This window comes from Balaenoptera musculus, chromosome 5 (assembly GCF_009873245.2).
Source record: "Balaenoptera musculus isolate JJ_BM4_2016_0621 chromosome 5, mBalMus1.pri.v3, whole genome shotgun sequence".
Taxonomy (NCBI): domain Eukaryota; kingdom Metazoa; phylum Chordata; class Mammalia; order Artiodactyla; family Balaenopteridae; genus Balaenoptera; species Balaenoptera musculus.
The window spans coordinates 21,907,621-21,930,777 of NC_045789.1; the positions used below are offsets into that span (position 1 = coordinate 21,907,621).

A 23,157-nucleotide genomic window follows, 5' to 3' on the forward strand; every position below is an offset into this window, starting at 1 on the left:
CACAGAATTCTTTCTTCTTAGAAAAAGATGTTAACATTTTGTAGCTTACCCTTTTCTCCATGGAACACAGTTTGAATGATTAATCAACCTTTATTCTTTCTCTGTGGTGGAATTATCAGAGTGCATTGCTGGGGGAAGGCTTTGTGCTGTGTGTCCCAGGTGTTCACATCCACACACCCTTGACATGTAAATTAGTGTTATAAATCAGCAAAACCAGGCTGCCTTATCAGGTGCACTGCAATGTGGTCCATAAACAGTACTGTTGAAACTAGAGGTTCTCTTAACTAGCTGAGTTGGGAAGGGGAGATTAACTGTAGACAATGTGTGTACGTATTATTTCTGCTGTATATGGAGAGTGGTACCCTCACGTTCATCAGAAATTCAGAGAATTCCAGGATCCAAGAAAGTTTAAGAACCAACCGTACTTTACACAGTAAAAATAATCTTTGCAAAGGTGATATTAACACTGAATCCCAGGAGGGCGGAAATCAAGATGGCGGAGCAGGAGGACACTGGCCTCACCTCCCCTCACAAACATGAAAAACCACAACTTGCATATCTAGCAACTCCCACTAAAATCAACTTGGGGACTACCAAGGCGGTAAAGAAAGACCCATATGGAGTCAGATAGTCATGGAGGAGAAGCAATCTGGCCAAACCCACACCCCTACCAGGGGACCCAGAAGAGACGGGGGATACCATAGGCTTGGGCATCCTCTCTGGGGAGCAAGGGGTTCGAGCATCCCACTCGAATGCCACTTGTTAGGCATCCCAGCCCTGGGGTCCAACACTGGGAAGACGAGTGCCCTCAGCTGGTTTGAAACCCAGTGGGGCTTACTAGAGAGCCGTAAGTACCCAAGACGCGGCTCTTAAAGCGTGCACACGTAGACTTGCTTCCTCCCAATCACAACATAGAAGCAGAAGATAAAAGACTACCTGGGGCTCTGCTGGCTTGTCAGGACTGCCACAGTGTGCCCCGCCCCCAGCCCACACAGGGCTCCTGCTCCAGCCCCTGTAGCACCGGCACTGCACCCCACGGAGGCTGGGACCGCCATTGCCAAAGACACTGCGCACGCTTGCAGAGAACAGAGCCGGCTCAGACCCCAGCCCTGCCTCTGATCACGGTAGAGGCAGCCATTGTCAGCGTGCACGTCACTGCGCACAATGGGGAGGAGCAGAATTAGCTCCGGGGCGGAGACTACCATCGCAGGTGAGTGCCTTCCCGTGCACATTTGGGAGGAAGTGAAGACAACCCCTCTGACTGCAACCCCGCCTCTAACTAAGGCACGCACACTGCGGGGAAAGTGAAACCTGCGCAGAAGTGCAGCCCCAAAACCTCAGGCCCTGGCAATGGCCCCAAACCAAGGCAGAGACTGCCGTCCCACCCAGGAGAAACCCAACTCCCTCAGTGCTCCTAGGCCAGCCCCTCAGGCCCCGATCTCTTCCCCAGTAGGGCTGAGACAACCACTGAGCATGGGAGAAGCCCTGGCTTACACCTGGCTCTGGCCTCAGCCCCTCCAGTTCCACCCGTGACTTCCACCAAGGCGGTAGCTGCCAGCGCACCCCAGGGGAAGACACAGCCCATGCCCACTTCACATCCAGCTCGCCCACCACAGTCGCTGGGCGCACACAGACTGCATAGGGACACTCCCACGCAAGGACACAGCGTCAAGACTGGGATAGGAAACTGTTTCAGGTAATTTCATAGAGACGGAGAAAGTTAAACAAAATGAGAAGACACAGGAATATGTTTCAAACTTTGATGAGCGTAAAGTGCTTATTATTATTATTATTATTATTGTAACATTGAATCATATTTCCTCTATCAGAGGCAGTATAGGAAAGGAAAACAATCTGTAGCATTTTGAGTAATGTGCGTCTGAAAACCACCGCAAACTACAAAGAAATAGGAAATTATCAGAGAAGAATTAAAACCAAAGCAAAGTTCTCTGTCAGGCAAGGTCAACATGACAATTAAGTCATTTCATGAATCCATCTGAATCCAGGCAGGAATTCCACTGATCTTAAGTACCTATTACAAAACACCAACGTTTTAAGTGAAAATAACTTTTTTTTTTTTTAAGAAATTCACGTTCTTTCTTTCTTTCTTTCTTTATTTATTTATTTATTTATTTATGACTGTGTTGAGTCTTCGTTTCTGTGCGAGGGCTTTCTCTAATTGCGGCAAGTGGGGGCCACTCTTCATCGCGGTGCGCGGGCCTCTCACCCTCGCGGCCTCTCTTGTTGCGGAGCACAGGCTCCAGACGCGCAGGCTCAGTAGTTGTGGCTCACGGGCCCAGTTGCTCCGTGCCATGTGGGATCTTCCCAGACCAGGGCTCGAACCCGTGTCCCCTGCATTGGCAGGCAGATTCTCAACCACTGCGCCACCAGGGAAGCCCCGGTGAAAATAACATTTAAGTATTTATCTTCTAAAATAATATTAGTAATATTCCTGCTACACATATATACTTTCAAAGGAAGCAAATCTAGGGTAATAGCTAAACCTTAAAAACACCCTCAGTTAAAATTCTTTGTAAACAATAATAAGCTCTATGGTCTTGTTACCATGAAATAGAAACTATTTGTTATCTCTAGGTGATATTCGGAAAATGAAGAAGCTGATAAAATAATACAAGTTGAGTGTTTACCACTTACCAGACATATTTCATGCAGGGTCACTAACCCTGCAAGACAGAAATTGTTATCCCTGTTTTTCAGATAAGGAAACTGAAGTTCAGAGAGCTATAACCAAGCTCACATAGCAAGCAGATATCAGGGGTAAGATTAAAAGTCCGATCTCTCGGATTCCAAAATCCTTTCCCCTTCAACACATCTGTTCCTTCTATGATTTTTTTAAAAACTAAATAATTAAAATTAATAAACTAAAAAACAACTGTAGAGAAATATTTTTAGTGATATAAGATCAAATCTAAAAACTTAAGTACCTGAAATAAGCTCACAGTAAATTTTTAATAAGGAAATATTTCTATAATTATCCCAGAAAGTTATTTTTATAATTACATCCATAGGAGAAACTTCAAAAGGAAAATTACTTTTGACAGAAGTACCACTTAGTAAGTGGCAGTATAAGTGGTAAATGAAAGAAATAATATAATTTAAACTAGCAGAAGCACTTAATGGCTAGTATTTATTGATTGATTGGCAATAGACCAGCACTGAAAAAAATACAAGTGTTATATTTAATAAAATGTTCTCTGCTCAATATTACCTATTTTTATACAGATCTTGAAATAGCAATGGCAAGTTCTGTATTTTAAAACCAGGTTGAAGGATGATCTAGTTTCTTTGCACCCTCTGAGTCCTTCTTAAGAAAGTTTTTTACCTTCACTAGTTCTGTGAGGGTAGCTCACAAATCATTTATTTCAGTTTGATAAACAAACCATTCAAGGAAGACACTTCCCGTTCTTTATTTGTCAGCAGAGAAATACCACCTGCAAAAATACCTTTCCCTGAATATCCATCCACCACCATTTCTTCAATGAATGAGTAAATGAGATTCCATACCAGCAGCCCAGGTTGGAAACTCCAAAGTGTTGTCAGGAGATCATTCAAGCCCATGACTCACAATGCAAATGGAAGCAGGACAGCCAATTGGGATTTCCACCTGGAAATTAAGAGCTAGGTAGTTTATGTGAGTATAATGAATTATCCTCTCCCCCCAAGTCCATAACCCATTCCCCAGTGGAGGTGTGAGTTAGTTTAACAGCTTAAAGACACAGGGAAGCCCCATGAAGAGGAGGGAATCCTAGGAATCTTAACCCCATCAGCAGAAGGCGGGGGGATGCAGCACCTGCACAGGGACAGCTCCGTGGGCAGTGGGGCAGTTCAAGGACAGGAAGTTCCACAGGGCCAGCTTTCACACCCACTGCCCACCTCCAAGTCCAGGAAGTCCCACCCTCTTTGATTTCCCAGGCCTCCTGGTGTTAAGCATCTTCCTTTTCTCTCTTCCTCTCGGAGATGATTCCAACCTCTCAACCTCACCAAAGCTTCTCCCCACCAAAGCAGAGATTGGAAATGGCAATGTTTCTTTGGTTCCAGATTCCAGTCCCAAAAGCCAACTCCAAAAAGTGAGGAGCCAGAGCATCGGCCAGAAACTGCTTCTTCTTCTTCTTCTTCTACCCTGGAACAATCAGGCAATCCCTGAAGCACCATTAAGTAAAGACCATAAACCTATGAAAACTAACAGACCGGTCTGTCTGTTTGGCTTTTCTCATAAAATTTAGCTATTTAAATGTCATGACAGGGGTCATGGCTGGCTGGGCTCCTACGGGTGACAAGAGTTGGATGACACACTTCCTTCTGGTTTTCACAGAAGTAGGAAATCTTGGGAGAAAAAAAATGTTAGCCTTCTTTTCCTCTTGATTTTTTTTTATGTGTGTGGTAAGAACCGTGAACATGAGATCTACCCTCTCAACAAATTTTTAAGTGTACAGTATTGTTAACTCTAGGTACAATGTTGTACGGCAGTTCTCTTGAACTTATTCCTCTTGCTTAACTGAAACTTTATGCCCATTGATAAACAATCCCTATTTCCCCTGCCCCCTAGCCCCTGGCAACCACCACTCCACTCTTTGATTCTACAATTTTGACTATTTTAGATGCCTCTAGATAAGATACTTTTACATAAATGGAATCATGCAGAAACAAAAGACACCAAGTGTTGGCAAGCATGTGGAGAAATTGGGGCCTTTGTACACTGTTGTTGGGAATGCAAAATGGTGTGGCCATTTTGGAAAGCAGTATGGAACTTCTTCAAAAAATTAAAAATATTGGGATCGACATATATACACTAATACATATAAAATAGGTAACTAATAAGAACCTGTTGTATAAAAAAAAATTTAAATAGAACTACTGTGATCTAGCAATCCCACTTCTAGGTATTTATCAAAAAGAATTGAAATCAAGATCTTGAAGAGATATTAGCACTGCCATTTTCATAGCAGCACTATTCACAATAGCCAAGATATGAGAACAACGTAAATGTCCATTGATGGGTGACTGGATAAAGAAAATACACTATATACATACAATGAAATATTATTCAGCCTTGAAAAATGAAGGAAATTCTGCAATCTGTGACAACATGGATGAACCTGGAGGACACTATGCTCGGTGAAATCGTCCTGTCACAGAAGACAAGTGCTACACGATTCCTCTTGCGTTTAGACATATAGAGAGGCATCTGGGGACTAATGAAGGAGGGTGGCCGGCAAGCAGAGTTGGACATCAGAATTTGGATTACATAAGGGAACATGCAGGAGGGCTGAATCAGTTCGTTTGTTTTAATTGTTAGTAGCCGAAAGCAACTCAAAAGGGTTTTCATGACTAGGAAAAGTGATTGTTACACATGTCAGGAAGTCCCAAGGAAATGGGACTCCAAGGAGGAGGTCTGTTAATTCAGCTGCTAAGGATGTCGTCCTAGACCAGAGTTCCATATTCTATCCTGCATCCTCAGCACATCACCTGTGTCCTCATGTTATTACCTCTCAAGGTAACTGTTTTCATTTGCTGGGGCTGCCATAACAAAGTACCACCCACTAGGGGGCTTCAACAACAGAAATGTATGGTCTCACAGTTCTTAAGGCTAGAAGTCCAAGATCAAGGTGTGCATAACGTTAGTTCTTTCTAAGGACTGTGAGGGAACATCTGTTTCACGTCTCTTTCGTAGCTTCTGGTGGTTTGATGGCAATCGTTAGCATTCCTTGGCTTGTAGAAGCATCACCCCAATCTCTGCCTTCATCTTCTCTTGGCATTCTTCCTGTGGGCGGACCTGTGCCCAAATTTCCCCTTTTCATAAGAACACTAGTCAGAGTGGATTAGGGACACACGCTTCTCCCATATGACCACATTTTAAATAATTACACCTGCAATGACCCTATTTTTAAATAAGATCACATTCTGAGGTACTGAGGATTAGGACTCCAACATATCTTTTTTTGTGGGGACACGATTCAACTTGTAACAGTAGTAAAACAGCTGCTCCAGATATCACATCTACACACAATGTCTCAAAGAAGTAAAGGGTATCTCTTCTTTTTTTTTTTTTTTTTTTTTTTTTTTAATAAATTTATTTATTTATTTATTTATTTATGGCTGTGTTGGGTCTTCGTTTCTGTGCGAGGGCTTTCTCTAGTTGCGGCAAGCGGGGGGCCACTCTTCATCGCGGTGCGCGGGCCTCTCACTATCGCGGCCTCTCTTGTTGCGGAGCACAGGCTCCAGACGCGCAGGCTCAGTAGTTGTGGCTCACGGGCCCAGTTGCTCCGCGGCATGTGGGATCTTCCCGGACCAGGGCTCGAACCCGCGTCGGCCCTGCCTTGGCAGGCAGACTCTCAACCACTGCGCCACCAGGGAAGCCCCGGTGAAAATAACATTTAAGTATTTATCTTCTAAAATAATATTAGTAATATTCCTGCTACACATATATACTTTCAAAGGAAGCAAATCTAGGGTAATAGCTAAACCTTAAAAACACCCTCAGTTAAAATTCTTTGTAAACAATAATAAGCTCTATGGTCTTGTTACCATGAAATAGAAACTATTTGTTATCTCTAGGTGATATTCGGAAAATGAAGAAGCTGATAAAATAATACAAGTTGAGTGTTTACCACTTACCAGACATATTTCATGCATGGTCACTTTTAACCCTGCAAGACAGAAATTGTTATCCCTGTTTTTCAGATAAGGAAACTGAAGTTCAGAGAGCTATAACCAAGCTCACATAGCAAGCAGATATCAGGGGTAAGATTAAAAGTCCGATCTCTCGGATTCCAAAATCCTTTCCCCTTCAACACATCTGTTCCTTCTATGATTTTTTTAAAAACTAAATAATTAAAATTAATAAACTAAAAAACAACTGTAGAGAAATATTTTTAGTGATATAAGATCAAATCTAAAAACTTAAGTACCTGAAATAAGCTCACAGTAAATTTTTAATAAGGAAATATTTCTATAATTATCCCAGAAAGTTATTTTTATAATTACGTCCATAGGAGAAACTTCAAAAGGAAAATTACTTTTGACAGAAGTACCACTTAGTAAGTGGCAGTATAAGTGGTAAATGAAAGAAATAATATAACATAATTTAAACTAGCAGAAGCATTTAATGGCTAGTATTTATTGATTGATTGGCAATAGACCAGCACTGAAAAAAATACAAGTGTTATATTTAATAAAATGTTCTCTGCTCAATATTACCTATTTTTATACAGATCTTGAAATAGCAATGGCAAGTTCTGTATTTTAAAACCAGGTTGAAGGATGATCTAGTTTCTTTGCACCCTCTGAGTCCTTCTTAAGAAAGTTTTTTACCTTCACTAGTTCTGTGAGGGTAGCTCACAAATCATTTATTTCAGTTTGATAAACAAACCATTCAAGGAAGACACTTCCCATTCTTTATTTGTCAGCAGAGAAATACCACCTGCAAAAACACCTTTCCCTGAATATCCATCCACCACCATTTCTTCAATGAATGAGTAAATGAGATTCCATACCAGCAGCCCAGGTTGGAAACTCCAAAGTGTTGTCAGGAGATCATTCAAGCCCATGACTCACAATGCAAATGGAAGCAGGACAGCCAATTGGGATTTCCACCTGGAAATTAAGAGCTAGGTAGTTTATGTGAGTATAATGAATTATCCTCTCCCTCCAAGTCCATAACCCATTCCCCAGTGGAGGTGTGAGTTAGTTTAACAGCTTAAAGACACAGGGAAGCCCCAGGAAGATGAGGGAATCCTAGGAATCTTAACCCCATCAGCAGAAGGCAGGAGGATGCAGCACCTGCACAGGGACAGCTCTGTGGGCAGTGGGGCAGTTCAAGGACAGGAAGTTCCACAGGGCCAGCTTTCACACCCACTGCCCACCTCCAAGTCCAGGAAGTCCCACCCTCGTTGATTTCCCAGGCCTCCTGGTGTTAAGCATCTTCCTTTTCTCTCTTCCTCTTGGAGATGATTCCAACCTCTCAACCTCACCGAAGCTTCTCCCCACCAAAGCAGAGATTGGAAATGGCAATGTTTCTTTGGTTCCAGATTCCAGTCCCAAAAGCCAACTCCAAAAAGTGAGGAGCCAGAGCATCGGCCAGAAACTGCTTCTTCTTCTTCTACCCTGCAACAATCAGGCAATCCCTGAAGCACCATTAAGTAAAGACCGTAAACCTATGAAAACTAACAGACCGGTCTGTCTGTTTGGCTTTTCTCATAAAATTTAGCTATTTAAATGTCATGACAGGGGTCATGGCTGGCTGGGCTCCTACGGGTGACAAGAGTTGGATAACACACTTCCTTCTGGTTTTCACAGAAACAGGAAATCTTGGGAGAAAAAAAATGAGTTAGTCTTCTTTTCCTCTTGACTTTTTGTGTGTGTGTGTGTGTGTGTGGTAAGAAACGTGAACATGAGATCTACCCTCTCAACAAATTTTTAACTGTACAGTATTGTTAACTCTAGGTACAATGTTGTACGGCAGTTCCCTTGAACTTATTCCTCTTGCTTAACTGAAACTTTATGCCCATTGATAAACAATCCCTATTTCCCCTGCCCCCTAGCCCCTGGCAACCACCACTCCACTCTTTGATTCTACAATTTTGACTATTTTAGATGCGTCTAGATAAGATACTTTTAGATAAATGGAATCATGCAGAAACAAAAGACACCAAGTGTGGGCAAGCGTGTGGAGAAATTGGGGCCTTTGTACACTGTTGTTGGGAATGCAAAATGGTGTGGCCATTTTGGAAAGCAGTATGGAACTTCTTCAAAAAATTAAAAATATTGGGATCGACATATATACACTAATACGTATAAAATAGGTAACTAATAAGAACCTGTTGTATAAAACAAATTTTAAATAGAACTACTGTGATCTAGCAATCCCACTTCTAGGTATTTATCAAAAAGAATTGAAATCAAGATCTTGAAGAGATATTAGCACTGCCATTTTCATAGCAGCATTATTCACAATAGCCAAGATATGAGAACAACGTAAATGTCCATTGATGGGTGACTGGATAAAGAAAATGCACTATGTACATACAATGAAATATTATTCAGCCTTGAAAAATGAAGGAAATTCTGCAATCTGTGACAACATGGATGAACCTGGAGGACACTATGCTTGGTGAAATCATCCTGTCACAGAAGACAAGTGCTACACGATTCCTCTTGAGTTTAGACATATAGAGAGGCATCTGGGGACTAATGAAGGAGGGTGGCCGGCAAGCAGAGTTGGACATCAGAATTTGGATTACAAAAGGGAACACACAGGAGGGCTGAATCAGTTCGTTTGTTTTAATTGTTAGTAGCCGAAAGCAACTCAAAAGGGTTTTCATGACTAGGAAAAGTGATTGTTACACATGTCAGGAAGTCCCAAGGAAATGGGACTCCAAGGAGGAGGTCTGTTAATTCAGCTGCTAAGGATGTCGTCCTAGACCAGAGTTCCATATTCTATCCTGCATCCTCAGCACATCACCTGTGTCCTCATGTTATTACCTCTCAAGGTAACTGTTTTCATTTGCTGGGGCTGCCGTAACAAAGTACCACCCACTAGGGGGCTTCAACAACAGAAATGTATGGTCTCACAGTTCTTAAGGCTAGAAGTCCAAGATCAAGGTGTGCATAGCGTTAGTTCTTTCTAAGGGCTGTGAGGGAAAATCTGTTTCACATCTCTTTCCTAGCTTCTGGTGGTTTGATGGCAATTGTTAGCATTCCTTGGCTTGTAGAAGCATCACCCCAATCTCTGCCTTCGTCTTCTCTTGGCATTCTTCCTGTGGGCGGACCTGTGCCCAAATTTCCCCTTTTCATAAGAACACTAGTCAGAGTGGATTAGGGACACACGCTTCTCCCATATGACCACATTTTAAATAATTACATAGGTCATTAAATGCAATGACCCTATTTTTAAATAAGATCACATTCTGAGGCACTGAGGATTAGGACTCCAACATATCTTTTTTTGTGGGGACACGATTCAACTTGTAACAGTAGTAAAACAGCTGCTCCAGATATCACATCTACACACAATGTCTCAAAGAAGTAAAGGGTATCTCTTCTTTTTAAGAAACTTCCCAGCACACACTGTATTGTCTCAGGGATCAGAAACTGTGTCATATGCCTAACCAGTCACTGGTGAAGTGGTTGGAATTGCTGGGATTTGGAGGTGGGTTGCTCCAGAGAATACAATGACCACTTTGACTGATAGCCAAAGGGAAGTAACATCACAAGATATTAAGCATGTCAGTTATTATGTTCTCCTAAATTTTTCTGTCCTCTAAGTTGTGAACTTTTCTCCCTTTTTTGTAATTGCATTTATTAGGCTTTTTTTAGAATAAATGTTCACTGAAGAAAATTGAGAAAGTATTAAAAAAAAAGTTTTTAATGATTCATATCCCACCAGCTGAGATTTCTTCTTCTAAAACACTGATATATACACGCATGTTTATTGAAGAAAATTGAGAAAATGTTAATATTTTACCAAGAACCAATTTAAAATAGCTCATAATCCCACAAACAGAGATACCCCCTACTAATGCATTAGAAAATATCTTTCCCATCTGTATATACTATACATACATCCATATATAAAGAAAAATTGGGATTACAGAGGGCATACTGCTGAGTAGGCTGCTTTTTTTCAGTTAATATTAAATTGTTTACATTGCCTTTCTCAGTGTATTAGAAGTAATCGTATTATCTAGAAACACCCCACCTCCATTATATTTACACTCTACAGTGGTGTAAATGATACCAAAATATATGCACCTGGGATCAAGGGAAATCCATTAAATAGATACAGTGTAAATGACAGCAGTGTATTGATATCAAAAGTATCATTCTGGTGATCCCAAAAGCATCATTTAGTATCATTAATTGCAAAAGTGTTCCATCTCAAGTTAAGTCACGGAGGGAAGTTCTTGATTCTAGTGATGGGAAGGGAAAAAAGGTCTAGTAAAAAGGAATTAGACTTATTCACTAAAACCAAAGTCAAATAGTCAAACACAACCTCCTCTGTGAAGAATTGCCTGACTGATTCCCACTCCAACCTAAAGAGAATTCTCCCACTTGTGCTCAACTACTATTTGCTGCAGGTCTATCTGTCTGATTGCTGGTGTCCTCTATCGTAACACCTATGAGTTGTGGTATCATTGGTTTTTATGTGACTATTCCCTCACGATCCTCCTGAGAGCAAACATAAGCTGATTCATCTTTGTATCCTCTGGGCCTCGAATGTATGTTTTATTGAACAAATGAACGAATTCTTTCATTCACAGAACAAGCTCAGAAATTTTTTTCTCCTTCCCTGCAATGGTCTACCTTATTTTTAAAAAACAGTTAAAGTTTGAACGGTTAACTTTTAAAGTTTTATTTGGAAAAAAGTGAAATGTAATTATTCCAACACTAACCTGGATATTATGCTTAAGTATTAGTGATGCATGTGCCTAAAAAAGCCAGGTGTCTATAAAAATCAAGTAATAACTTGACAACCAGGTGATGGTTGCTAAGAAACTGCATTTTTCTGCGAACACATGGTGTATGAAGTGTGGCCTAGATTCATATCCTACATAAAACATCTTCCTCGGAGTTATCTAAAGAGTCTGATTTTGCATGGCTTGTCAAGGCATATAAGTGGCTCTTTCTGCTGTCCTGCTCCTGCTATTAAAAATCATGATTCTATACATAGAATATTATTTCATCACCATGACCTGTTCTGGACTCCAGGTTGTTTAGATTACAGACTAAGGCCCTCTTCAGCTCCAAACATTTCAGTGGCATCAAATGTTACCCTCTCCTTTGGTCACCACTGAGGAACAACCACAGCTTCTGACAGACTAGCAGTGCTAAACACAAAAATTAAAATATCTACAATATTTCTGTATTCTAAAGTGAAATAATAATGAACTGGAGGTTATCTGCAAGTTTTGAAGGACTTTTGTTCACCACTAGAAGAACATAATGGAGATTTTGCTATACTCTGCCCCAAATAGGAAGTTGACTCCAAATCTTGACGGCAGCGGGAAGGGGGGGATGTTGTCCAAAAAGTACTTAGGGACTGTGCTAAATTTAAGTGCTAGAAACTGTGTTTAAAATAAATATCTCTGTATTTAACTGCTGTATTAGTTAGAAAGTTTTCTAAAGCACAAGGAACTACATTCAATATCCTGTTATAAACCATAATGGAAAAGAGTATGAAAAAGAATCTATATCAATAACCGAATCACTTTGCTGTATGCCAGAAACTAACACAACATTGTAAATCAAGTATGCTTCAATAAAAAAAGAAAGTTTACATTTCAAGTAACACAAACTCAAATTATCTAAAGCCAAAAGAAAAAAGGACTTAATATTGAAATAACTTGGATAACTCACAAAATTGAAGGAACTGCAGGAAAAATCGAAACATACTGAGGATGTCAGAGACTACAACCATGGACAACTTAATGATAACTCTCTCTCTCTACCCCAGTCTCTACCCTGTCATCTTCTCTCTGAGCTTCAGTCTCATTTTCCCAGGTTTCTCCTCATGCCAAGGAACACTGGAACCACATCCAAAGGCAAGAGCTTTGGCTGTTCCCCTCCAATGTGGGAAGTTCTGTGGAAAGATTATGACTGACCTAGCCTGGGTGACTTCCTAGCTCGTGCGGGGCACGGCAGTGGTGGGGGGACAGTGGTTGGAAGGCCCTCTGGAACCACTGAGGATGGAGCAGCCAAATTCTGTGAGGAAGAATGAAGCCATTACAAGAAAGGCAGAGTCAACATGAGCAGGAAAATCAACAGAAGTCCCTTACTCCAAACATGTTGGTAATTTAATATCACTTTCACCAGTTTTGTCACTGCAAGGGTATAGGGCAACTCAACCCTTATTTTATAAATATTGTCTCTAATATTCACTATTCTAGAATGTTTTGAACATTTTTCACCCTAAAACACCAAGGAATCGTTATGATAGCACAGATGATTGTTCTCCCATGTGTCCTTCTATAAAGTGCTTACATAAAATTCTGAGCTTTAGTTTTTGCAAATTAAAAGACTTTTTATTGAAAGACAAAAAGCAAAGGTGGAGAAAGGAGAAAAATGTATATGACGTACCTTTCCAACAATTTCTAAGATTTCCAAAATCAGTGTTTCTAAGTTCATTAACAATCCAACATTTAATTATAAGGATAAGAACATTAAGGCTAACAAATAGAAATGACTCCCAAAGGAAAAATATTATTCAGAGGTGTCTGCTGCAAACAGGAGGGGCCTCCCCTCAGCTCTATGGTTATAAGCTGGGTCCCTGCTTTTATCACTCAGATGTGCCTCATAATAATTCAGAGTACATTTTAAGGGAAGGAATATGTTACATCTACATGGGAAAAAATCTCATAAGTCACAAACTGTTTATTCAGTAAGCATTTATAGAAATATATTCACTCTTCCCCACCTAGAATCTATGTCTTTGTTTTATAAGAAGTGATATTTAAGGAATTGTTGCCTCATAAATAGTTGGAATCTTTTATCAATTTTAAAGATATGTATCTGCCAGATGTATAAATCTACTTCATAGCTAGTCTCTCAAAAATCCTAGATATGTTTCTTTGTTTGAATAGTTACTCATACAAATTAATCTAACCTAATTCCATCCAGTTAACCTAAGAGCATTTAATGCATATTTTCCAATCATCTTTAGTTCCTACAAATTTCCAGTTTGCTCTCAAATCATACTAACTCTACTTCCATTTACCCACTTTAGTGTCTTACTTTCTCCCCCAAATTCACAGTAAGACATCTACTGCTGATCAATCAGTCACAACAAAAACAAATGGCCCACTCAAACTAGGCTAAGGTGAGACAGGTCCATTTACTTACAAATGATCTAATTATAAAAAATTCAAGTGGGACTTGGGGAAACCCCAGCATGAAACTAGGGCAAACTGCAGCAGAACGGTTACTACCCCTGGGTCAAAGGGACAGAGAGAGCATGATTGCCAGAAGCAAAGGAAAGGAGCCATAGGCTGGTGTTGGTCCAGCAACTATTGGTTAGATGAGCTAGGTATAGAAATTGAGTAAGCATTTATAATTTTCACTAGCAATTCAATAAAATAATTGTATGTCTGATTATTTCTAATATGTCTGATGTATGTCCTTTCCATTTTCCAAAAATGGTTTTGATTATGTCTTTATTTTAAATTTTATTTCATTTTTCTAGTAATTCCTTTGCATTCTATTTACAAAAGTACCAACCTGTGGCAAATTGGAAATAAGAAAGTGGCCTTTCACCACAGAGAGTAGAAGATCTGGATCTCCAGAACCAAAGATAGTCCTGGAGAAGGCTTTCTGGAGAGGAGCTGCCCTTCAGTTGAGCAATAGACAGCCCAAGGGAACCCAGTGGAAAGATAGTCAAGGAAATTGATGCCCTATCCTCACTTTCCTCTCTCCCTCCAATCTCCTGTTAAGCTCCCCATTGTCTAAACCCTTTGAGGTCCATATAGGTCAGTCCTCTGGGACAAAGAGCAGGATACAGAAGGGCGGAGAGTGAATCTCTTTTCTGTGCAATTGAAAAGTTTATGGCCCAAACATAGCAAATGCACAAAGTCCCATCATCACAGAGAATGCCATTTTGGTCACACTCCCTGTGCCACTTATCAATGTATTGCCTCTCAGCTCCAGATTCACCCTTCAATACATCCTCTGCCCTAACAGACAGAATTCTCTTAGCATCTCTCCTGTACAGTGAGCAGCACATCGAACTTTCTCACCAGAGAGCCCTGGGGAATATAGCAGAAGGAAGGGGCTCTCCTTTTGTTGGCAGGCACTGCATGGGGTCAGCGGTGAGAGTGGGAGGACTTTGGTCACACTCTGCCCCAACCACACACCCAGAGCATGTGGTCCCTCTGCAAGCGCTCAGCCCCAGCCGTGCCTGGTATTAAAACTAGAACCGATTTCACAGGGTTGTTGTGAGTACTGATTTTAAAAGTGCATGTGTAATCCGTATATTGACCTGCAGTTCTCTCAGGGTGAACCACAAACAACTTTGATTTTATTCCCCACCTGCTTGGGGGATGGGACCGGGTAGCCCTTCTACCCCTGAATGAAACTTGACCTGGAACAAGGACTGTTCTGACACAAAACTCTGGAGGAATATAAAGTCCTACAATCGCTTTAATATAGTCTCATCATAAAATATACACAGTACTCTATATAAAATAGATAACCAATAAAGACCTACAGTACAACACAGGGAACTATACCCAATATCTTGTAATAACCTATAATGGAGGAGAATGTATGTATGTATATATATATACTGAACCACTTTGCTGTACACCTGAAACTAACACAACACTGTAAATCAATTATAGTTCAATAAAAAATTTTTAATTAAAAAACATATATAGTCTCAGGTCGATTATTGAAAGTATCCAGTCCGATATACCAATCAGTACTTCAATCTTTATTCAAAGATAAGACTTTTAAGAAGGAATACTTTTCTTTCATCTCTCTTACTCCCCGTTTGCTAACGTGGCATCTAGCGCCACAAGGGTTAAGTGCTTTGATGGAGGAGGGGAAAGGAGGCACAGAAAATTTCTTATTTGATGGGTACAGTCAAAATATGACTCCGTGCCATCTGGTTTGACTTAAAGCTGTCTGAGTACTTAAAGCTAACCCTTTTTCTTATTGGCACTTTTAGGATTCTTCAGAGGGGCTCCTCCCCAATGATGTATCCTAATTCTCCAGTTGTCCCACGAAATTCAGTCCTTGGCTTTTCCAGAAGTCCACTCAGTACCGACCTTCTCTGTCCTCAACATGGCACCCTTCTTACACACGATTTTAAATTGTTCCAGGCCAGATCTCTCATCCCGCATTAGATCACACTAGGCCAAGGGGATATTCATGCGTCCTTTGTCCCAACAAACTCTAGGGGTGAAGTTCAAGCTGAATGCACCAACAACTTTCTCACCTGAGAGAGTGGCCTCCAAAGCCACCTGCCAGCCTCCTCTCAGTCTCTCTGTTTCCAGGAAGGGAGTCAGACACCAGTCCACTGCGTCCATAACTGCAGTGGCCCCTACTGGGCTGTCTGCAGGGCCTTCTGGTGGAGTTGCCACGAAATCCAGAATGAGACACGTTTTGTAAACTTCCTCAGCTTTGTGAGGGAGGGAAATAGTTCTGATTTGAATTCTTCCTATGAGACCCGCCCCTGTAATTCAAAATATTTCATCTTTATTTTTCTCTTCCATGACCCCTGATCAAACATCCCTTTGGTGACCACAAGCATGGTCATAAATTATCCACGCGTTGCCCTATTGGGGTTTTCCCACAGATAGGTGTATACAGTTGTTGGGCTCCCATGCACAACCACTGCAACAGGAATTAAACCATTATATAAAGTTTAAAACATGCAAGCCCTACCCATGAAAAATATTCTTTGGTAATCTTGCTGTATATATCCAAACTAAGCGATATAAGATTTGGTGCCACCAGTAGTTCATTTAATTATCTACAAAAATCAGATAACATTTCTGATCCAACTTAGCTTATGCTACATAGCTGTAATGACCCATAACGAGAGAGGAAAAAAACAAATGATTTTTTAAATTTATTTTTTCCAATTTCTACTGACAGTACTTAGTTTTACAGTTCTGGGTTTGAGCCTCATAATCAGAAGAGTTTCAAATAGAAAGATGAACGTCCATAGAAAAAGAGAGGTTTCTTTTTTGTTTTGGGGTTTCTGGTTTTCCATTTGTTTGTTTCCTTAGAAGGTAGACTGTCCTGTGAAAAACACAGGATGTCTTCAAGGTAAATAAATAATACAACAGGCTAAGACAGAGAAACTAGAAAGTACAAGTGTGTATGAACAATACTGTTTGTAAGGTAAGATTGGTCAGGTGGCCCAGTATAATTAAAATGGTCAAAGTGTCAAGGAATTAATCTGAAAGAAGTCATGAGAATCCCTAAAAGAAGCAGGTCCCTGAGCTGGCTGTGTCAGAACCACCTAGAATGATAAGTTCCCCAAGTGAACCAGATGCAAGCCTGTCTTTACCTGACACAGTCACTCTACTACCCAATACCCATTCTTTGCTTCTTCTTAGAAACAGAACCCTGACTTTATTGGTGGTAGTATAACCAGTTAAAAGCACCATTTCCCAGCTTCCCCTGCAAGTTGGTGTGGCCTGCGACTAAATCTGATACGTGACTATAAGTAGAGATTGTTGTATATTACTTCTGAGAAAGCTCCTTAAAGGGGGATGAAGAGCTAGGTGTGAATTTTTTGCCTTTCTACCCCTTCCTCCTTCCTGCTATGTGGAATTTAGGTGGGATCTCTCTAGCAAACATTTTAGCATATAAAGTAATCTTAAAGTCAGAAGCCAAAGGTTACAAGTCAAAGGAGCCGGGATTCCCAATGACCAGGGACCCACAATGCCAGCCCTGCACTGCTTCTTCCACACTCCTTTTATAGGAAGGAAAGTAAACCTAACATGTTTACACGCCTGTTATTCTATGCTAGCGAATCCTAAATGCAATGATGTTGGCATTTTCTTGGCCTTACCAGATTCCAACAGACGATTTTCCTTTTCACACAACTATAAGTTCCTCAACAGTGTCTCAGAATTAATGGAACAGGAATTTGGAGTTTTCAGTTTATCCCGCTGCCTTAGCTTACCCGAAATTTTACTAGTAAAGTCCCTGATTGGGAGCCTCCAGCATAAGGAGTTAAATGACCATGAGAGAAGGCTCTGTGAACACTCAGCACAGAAAGGAAGTTAAGCGCAATGCAATCTTACACAGGTATTTCAACCCACAGTTGGGGGAAGGCAGAGTGTCAGTGAGAAAGCAGATGTAGCAACATCAGTGCTAAGGAATTTATTTATCACAGAGTTAGAACCTCTTGTATTGTCAACCTCTTGTACTGTGATGGACCTTAAATAAAACAGAGGGAGTCTGGAAATCACGGTAGCCTACTGCTAAGAACCAAAGTGAAGACAATGCCAATCAGAGCATGGAGGACAGATTGGTAGTTAATGTTCCCCTGGCACAGACCATCAATAATTAGTTCTGTTAATACACTTACACTAATTACCTGGTAAATCAGAGTGTTCTTTGCTTCTTCGCAATTAATTCATTTTTCAAAAATTTAAGCTCCTAGGTAAAGAAATCCTCTTAGATGTTGGGTTGGTAGGTTGGAAATACTATAAACATCTAGAGGTCATTATGAAATGCTATTCAGGGGCTATTATACAACTGGACTCTCATGTTGGCACCGCTAAGCAACTGCTATAGAAGTGAACCTCGCAGGGTCAGACTTGCAAACTGAAGAAACACAGATTATCCTGACAGAGCAAACCAGTGTGACATCCATACATCTACACACAATAACTTACACTGGTAAGGGAAAGAAAATAATATTCTCATAAAAAGGAATTGGTATTAAATACTAAGTTCAAACATGAAAGTAGTTCTGGAAACTCTGGGTGAATTTGTATTAGATATTTTCTAAGGAAAATGAAATAATAAATCTACATAGGGTAGATTGAACCCATTTGCACTCTTCACTCTCCTCCTGCATTAGAATTGCATGTCTATTTGCCACTTGACTCTGCAGCACCTCTTACTACACTACACTGGCCCAACCTAGATGACCCACAGCCTGAAGTGGAGCGACCCAGCAGAGCCCAGGCTGGATCTGCTCATCAGACCCGTGAGCATGACAGTAACCTGTCGCTGTGAGCCTGGGGTCTTCAGATTCTTCGGGTTGGTTGTTACTCCACATGAGTATGGTAACAGAGGTCTCCTGTGGTCTGAATGTTTACGTCCCCCCAAAATTCATATGTTGAAATCCTAATCCCCAAAAGATGATGATATTAGGAGGTAAGGGCTTTGGGAAATACTTAGATCAAAAGGGTGGCGCCCTCATGAATGGGATTAGTGCTCTTATAAAAGAGGCTCCAGAGAGATCCCTTGCCCTTCTACCACCTGAGGACACAGCAAGAAGGTGCCACCTACAAACCAGACACCAAATCTGCCTGTGCCTTGAGCTTAGACTTCCAGCCTCCAGAACTGTAAGAAATATATTTCAGTTGTTTATAACCTATTCGGTCTGTGGTATTTTGCTATAGCAGCCTAAACAGACTAAGACAGGGCCTGATTCAGTACTCAAAAAATGCCAAATTAGTAATCACTGTTATAAAGTTCAATAATGCAAAAATAAAAGTATACACGCCCATATAACGCACTGAAATCATTTTTGGTTTGCCATACTAGCATCTTTAAAGCCTGAAATTATAGAATATTCAACTGGTATAATGAATGTCTCAGGATAAGGTATGTTGACTGATAGGTTTACATTTTGTTATCTAGGATAATTTAAATTTAAGCATGGCTTCCCATATCCTACCTTCTACCTGGAACCATAGCCTCTAATAAGTAGCAATTTTCTGTTTTGCTTTTTGGGTCTTCATACCCTATTGCCTCTGTTCTCCTCAGAGTTGAGGAAAATGGCCAAAAGATCAATACATGGACAGAGTAACATGAAACACCCAGACAGTCCACATACACGCTGATCTCCACCAAATGAGAGTTTGTTAAACTATCTTGTTTTAATACCATGTTGTAAATAGCTTCTTAACCCAGACATACAATCTGTGCTTTAAAGAGGTAAAGATTATCTCTTAAGATTGAATGTAAACAAGTGAAATGATAAAAATAGATTCTCCGTTTACTGATTTTAATGAACAATGATTAATCTTTACAGTATTTATTTGCTGAATATCTTTGAAATAAACATAGCTATTTCTCTCCCTCATAATACCGAGTACATGGAAGTCACACAAAAAATACATATTAAAATGAATAATGAATGACACAATACATGGATTCAAAGGTGTTTACTGTTTGGTCAAACAATATTCTTTAATTGTCAGTCATAGAGTGAAATGTACATTAACATACATGTTAAATATTCATCCCATCTGCATTATTGCCATATGACACCATTTTATGGTCTGTAGAAAAATATAATTCCTGAGATCATTGTTGGCTTCTTTCAATCATTTTCCTCACTGACAAATCATCTTTCCTTAAACGACTTGGGAGTGTGAATTGGGGTTAGGATGTTCACTTATATACCAACTTTTTGTATCTGCTAAATGAATAAACAGGCTCTATCTTTTATAAAGGGTAGAAAAATAACCATGGTGTGTGGAATTATTTTGCAAGGTATACAATATAGGAAAAATGTAGGCTGAACACAAAAGAAGTATTTTCTGAATGTCTCTCAATCACCCATAAGGAACATATATTTCCTAGCCAATCAGTCTTTGGCATACAGCCGTCCAGCTGTTATTTTGCATTTACTTAAAATATCCTCTGCTAAATAGTTGTGTTCATCTTTAAAAGTAAATTGGTTAAAATTACATTCAATTTCTTTCTATAAACCAACATTTTCTTCACCTTCACAAGCAAACACACTGGATACCGAAACATTGTTGTCACCAGCTTTACGTACTATTCTGCCATTTGCCATGGTACAACCACAACATAAGTCATAAGAAAGCAATTCTGGCTTTTTACGGAATCTGGTGGAGTTTACACTGAGTCTGGACTTAGTAGGGCTAACAAAACTTTACTGATTTCATAATTCATACTATTTCAGGATGGTTTTCAAAACAATCCTAGAAGTCCCTAACTGAAATAGAAAACAAAACAAAAGCTATGAGCAATCTTTCTCTCCTGGGTTCACTAAGGCCTTGGAATCATTTGTATCTGTGTACTTGCTTGTGAAAGCACTAAAACAAATTAATTCAAAGAAAACCACTCTGAAACTACTTGAACATTTGATACAACCATAGAGGTTCAAAGGCTTATACGGCCTAGTCTGTATTTTTCTCCAAGTCTTGGTGTCAAAATGATTATAGAATGAGTTGGTTCTTGCTCTGTGATGATTTTTAGTGTGCATGAAACATAAAAGAAGTGAGTATTTAACAAATATCTCATGTTATCAGGCTTCTCAGGCTGGAACTGAAAAGCTTTTTGAAGGATTTTTAACAACAAATAATGGCCTATTTCACAGATCAGAAAACCAACAGTCAGTTTTCTTGACCTACAGCTGAAAACAAAATTATCTTTTAACTAAATAGGAGCTGTTTTATTTATTAAATGCCTTCGTTAACAACACCATCTTTCACTTCCAGTTACTCCAATTCAATTTCTCCTGCATACATAGTAATGAGCAGAATGGCTGTGAATCCAGTTAACATTCCAGCATTCTGAATCATGAAGAAGGTGAAATCGGTTTTTCTTCCAGTTACCTTTTCTCTCAGCATATCATTCATCTCTGGAAACTAGAGGAAAGATATATTGTTAGATAACTGTTGCCATCTTGTGGGAGAACATAAAACTGTCACTTACAGATTCCTGTGGAGGTGGGAGGGGACGAGCATTTCTCTGAGTTGTTTAAATGTTTTAGTATAAAGAGCGTAACAGTGATATCCAGCCCTACTAGACATCAACAAGAAGAAAAGTACGAAAATAGTGTTCCCCAAGTGAGTCAATATAGTGGGATGGGATTTACCTCATTTTATGTCTCTCTCTCTCTCTCTCCCCCGCCCCCAGCTCTCTTCTTTGCTCTCTCTGCTCCATCCACACCATTCTTTTAGGACCTCAAATGCATCCAGCCTCTTTCCATCCTCAAAACCTTCACACCCACTAAAACCTCTATCTGAACTCTTTTCCCTCAACATTTTCAATGAGCTAAATCTTTGAGGTTTCAGCTTAAATCATACTTTCCTCGGAAGGCTTCTCTTAGGCCCTCCTAATTTAGGTTCCCTTATTATCATCTTTCATCATATATATTGTTTTTCCTTTCATTTCACAGTTTTTTATTTGTAATTATGTAATCATGTGTGTGATTTTGTTTGTTTGTTGAATTTCAGGTTCCCCTCTTTGTAGACAGAAGCCCCAGGAACACGGGGACTGTGCCTTTTTGCTCCCTCCAGGGTCCACAATTTCCAAGCCTGATACAAAAATATCAATCAATAGTAGCTGATTCAATACATTTTTAGAAATCACTATATATTTAATTCCTGTTCTCTTCAATTTGTTTCCTTTTGCTTGTTCTGTCCCTCGCAAAATCATAAGGTTTTTAAATAAACTGTGCTCTGTTCTTGAAATGAAGACTATAACAATCTTATTGCAGTGAAAGCGATTAAAACCCCAAGTTCTGTACTTAAAAGCTATCCTTTCTCAGCATATAACTTCTACTGAAGAGGCTTCATGAGGAGATCTGTAAATGCCATCGTTTCAAAACATATTTCAAAGTGATTTGCTATACATACAGTGGTGCATTGCACCAAAGCACCCAAGAGGTCTCCAGAAAACACTGTCAATCCACCTGCCTGATTTGAGAAAACTTACTGAGATAAAATGGATGAAATTCATGAAACCGTTCTGAAAGAAGCAAGTATGCTTTCTGAAAAAAGCAAGTAAGTATATACAGCATCATTTATTAGTATTATTTCTTTAAATTGAATAACTCTAATAGATTCTGTTCTTACATTACAGAAAGAAGAAGTGATGACCTAGCGTAAAATATGCTATGAGGCATTAATTCTGTGAAGAAAAACATAAATGCAGTGATCGTTCTAAGAGATGAAATCCTTGCACTTATAAGGGCCTGCACAGAACAATGAACAGAGCTAGACAGTTATCATTTGGAACTAAGAATGCAGATGAAGGAAATTAAATTATTAAATTATGTATGTAATACATCCTCAGTTCCAAATGCAAAAGAAACATTCCTTGAGTTGCATCCACTTAGCACATTTTCATTTTCTAGAAAGCTGTCCATGATTTATTTGAAAATGCACAAGACCATTGGTATTCTCTCTCTTACACACACACAGACATAAAGACAGACACAGCATAGACATAAACATAGATACAAATATATACCGTCCCAAGTAAATACCGTTCAAATTTAATTTTAAATTTAATTTCAAATTTAATTTCAATTTTAATTTTAATACCAGTTTTAGTTTAACTCAAAAGACTCTCACTGTTCAGAACTTTGAAATAACAAAATGCTCTTTACTTTAACAAGTTATTCCCTTCTGAATGTGACAGCCTCGCAAAAGAAGAGAGAAAAGTCCTATGGAGACATACTATAGAATACAA

The 23,157-nt window shown here is 39.7% G+C and overlaps 1 protein-coding gene across 1 annotated transcript in view; it reads right to left on the bottom strand.

Moving 5' to 3' along the window:
* Positions 1-19,856: 19,856 nt before the first annotated feature.
* Positions 19,857-23,157, bottom strand: part of SLC39A8 (solute carrier family 39 member 8) — a 70,302-nt gene continuing 67,001 nt past the window's right edge. Inside the window, exon 9 of the mRNA XM_036853295.1 lies at positions 19,857-21,326. Coding sequence (XP_036709190.1) covers positions 21,177-21,326 — 150 coding nt within the window. The 3' untranslated portion in view covers positions 19,857-21,176. The remainder of the gene's footprint in view (positions 21,327-23,157) is intronic.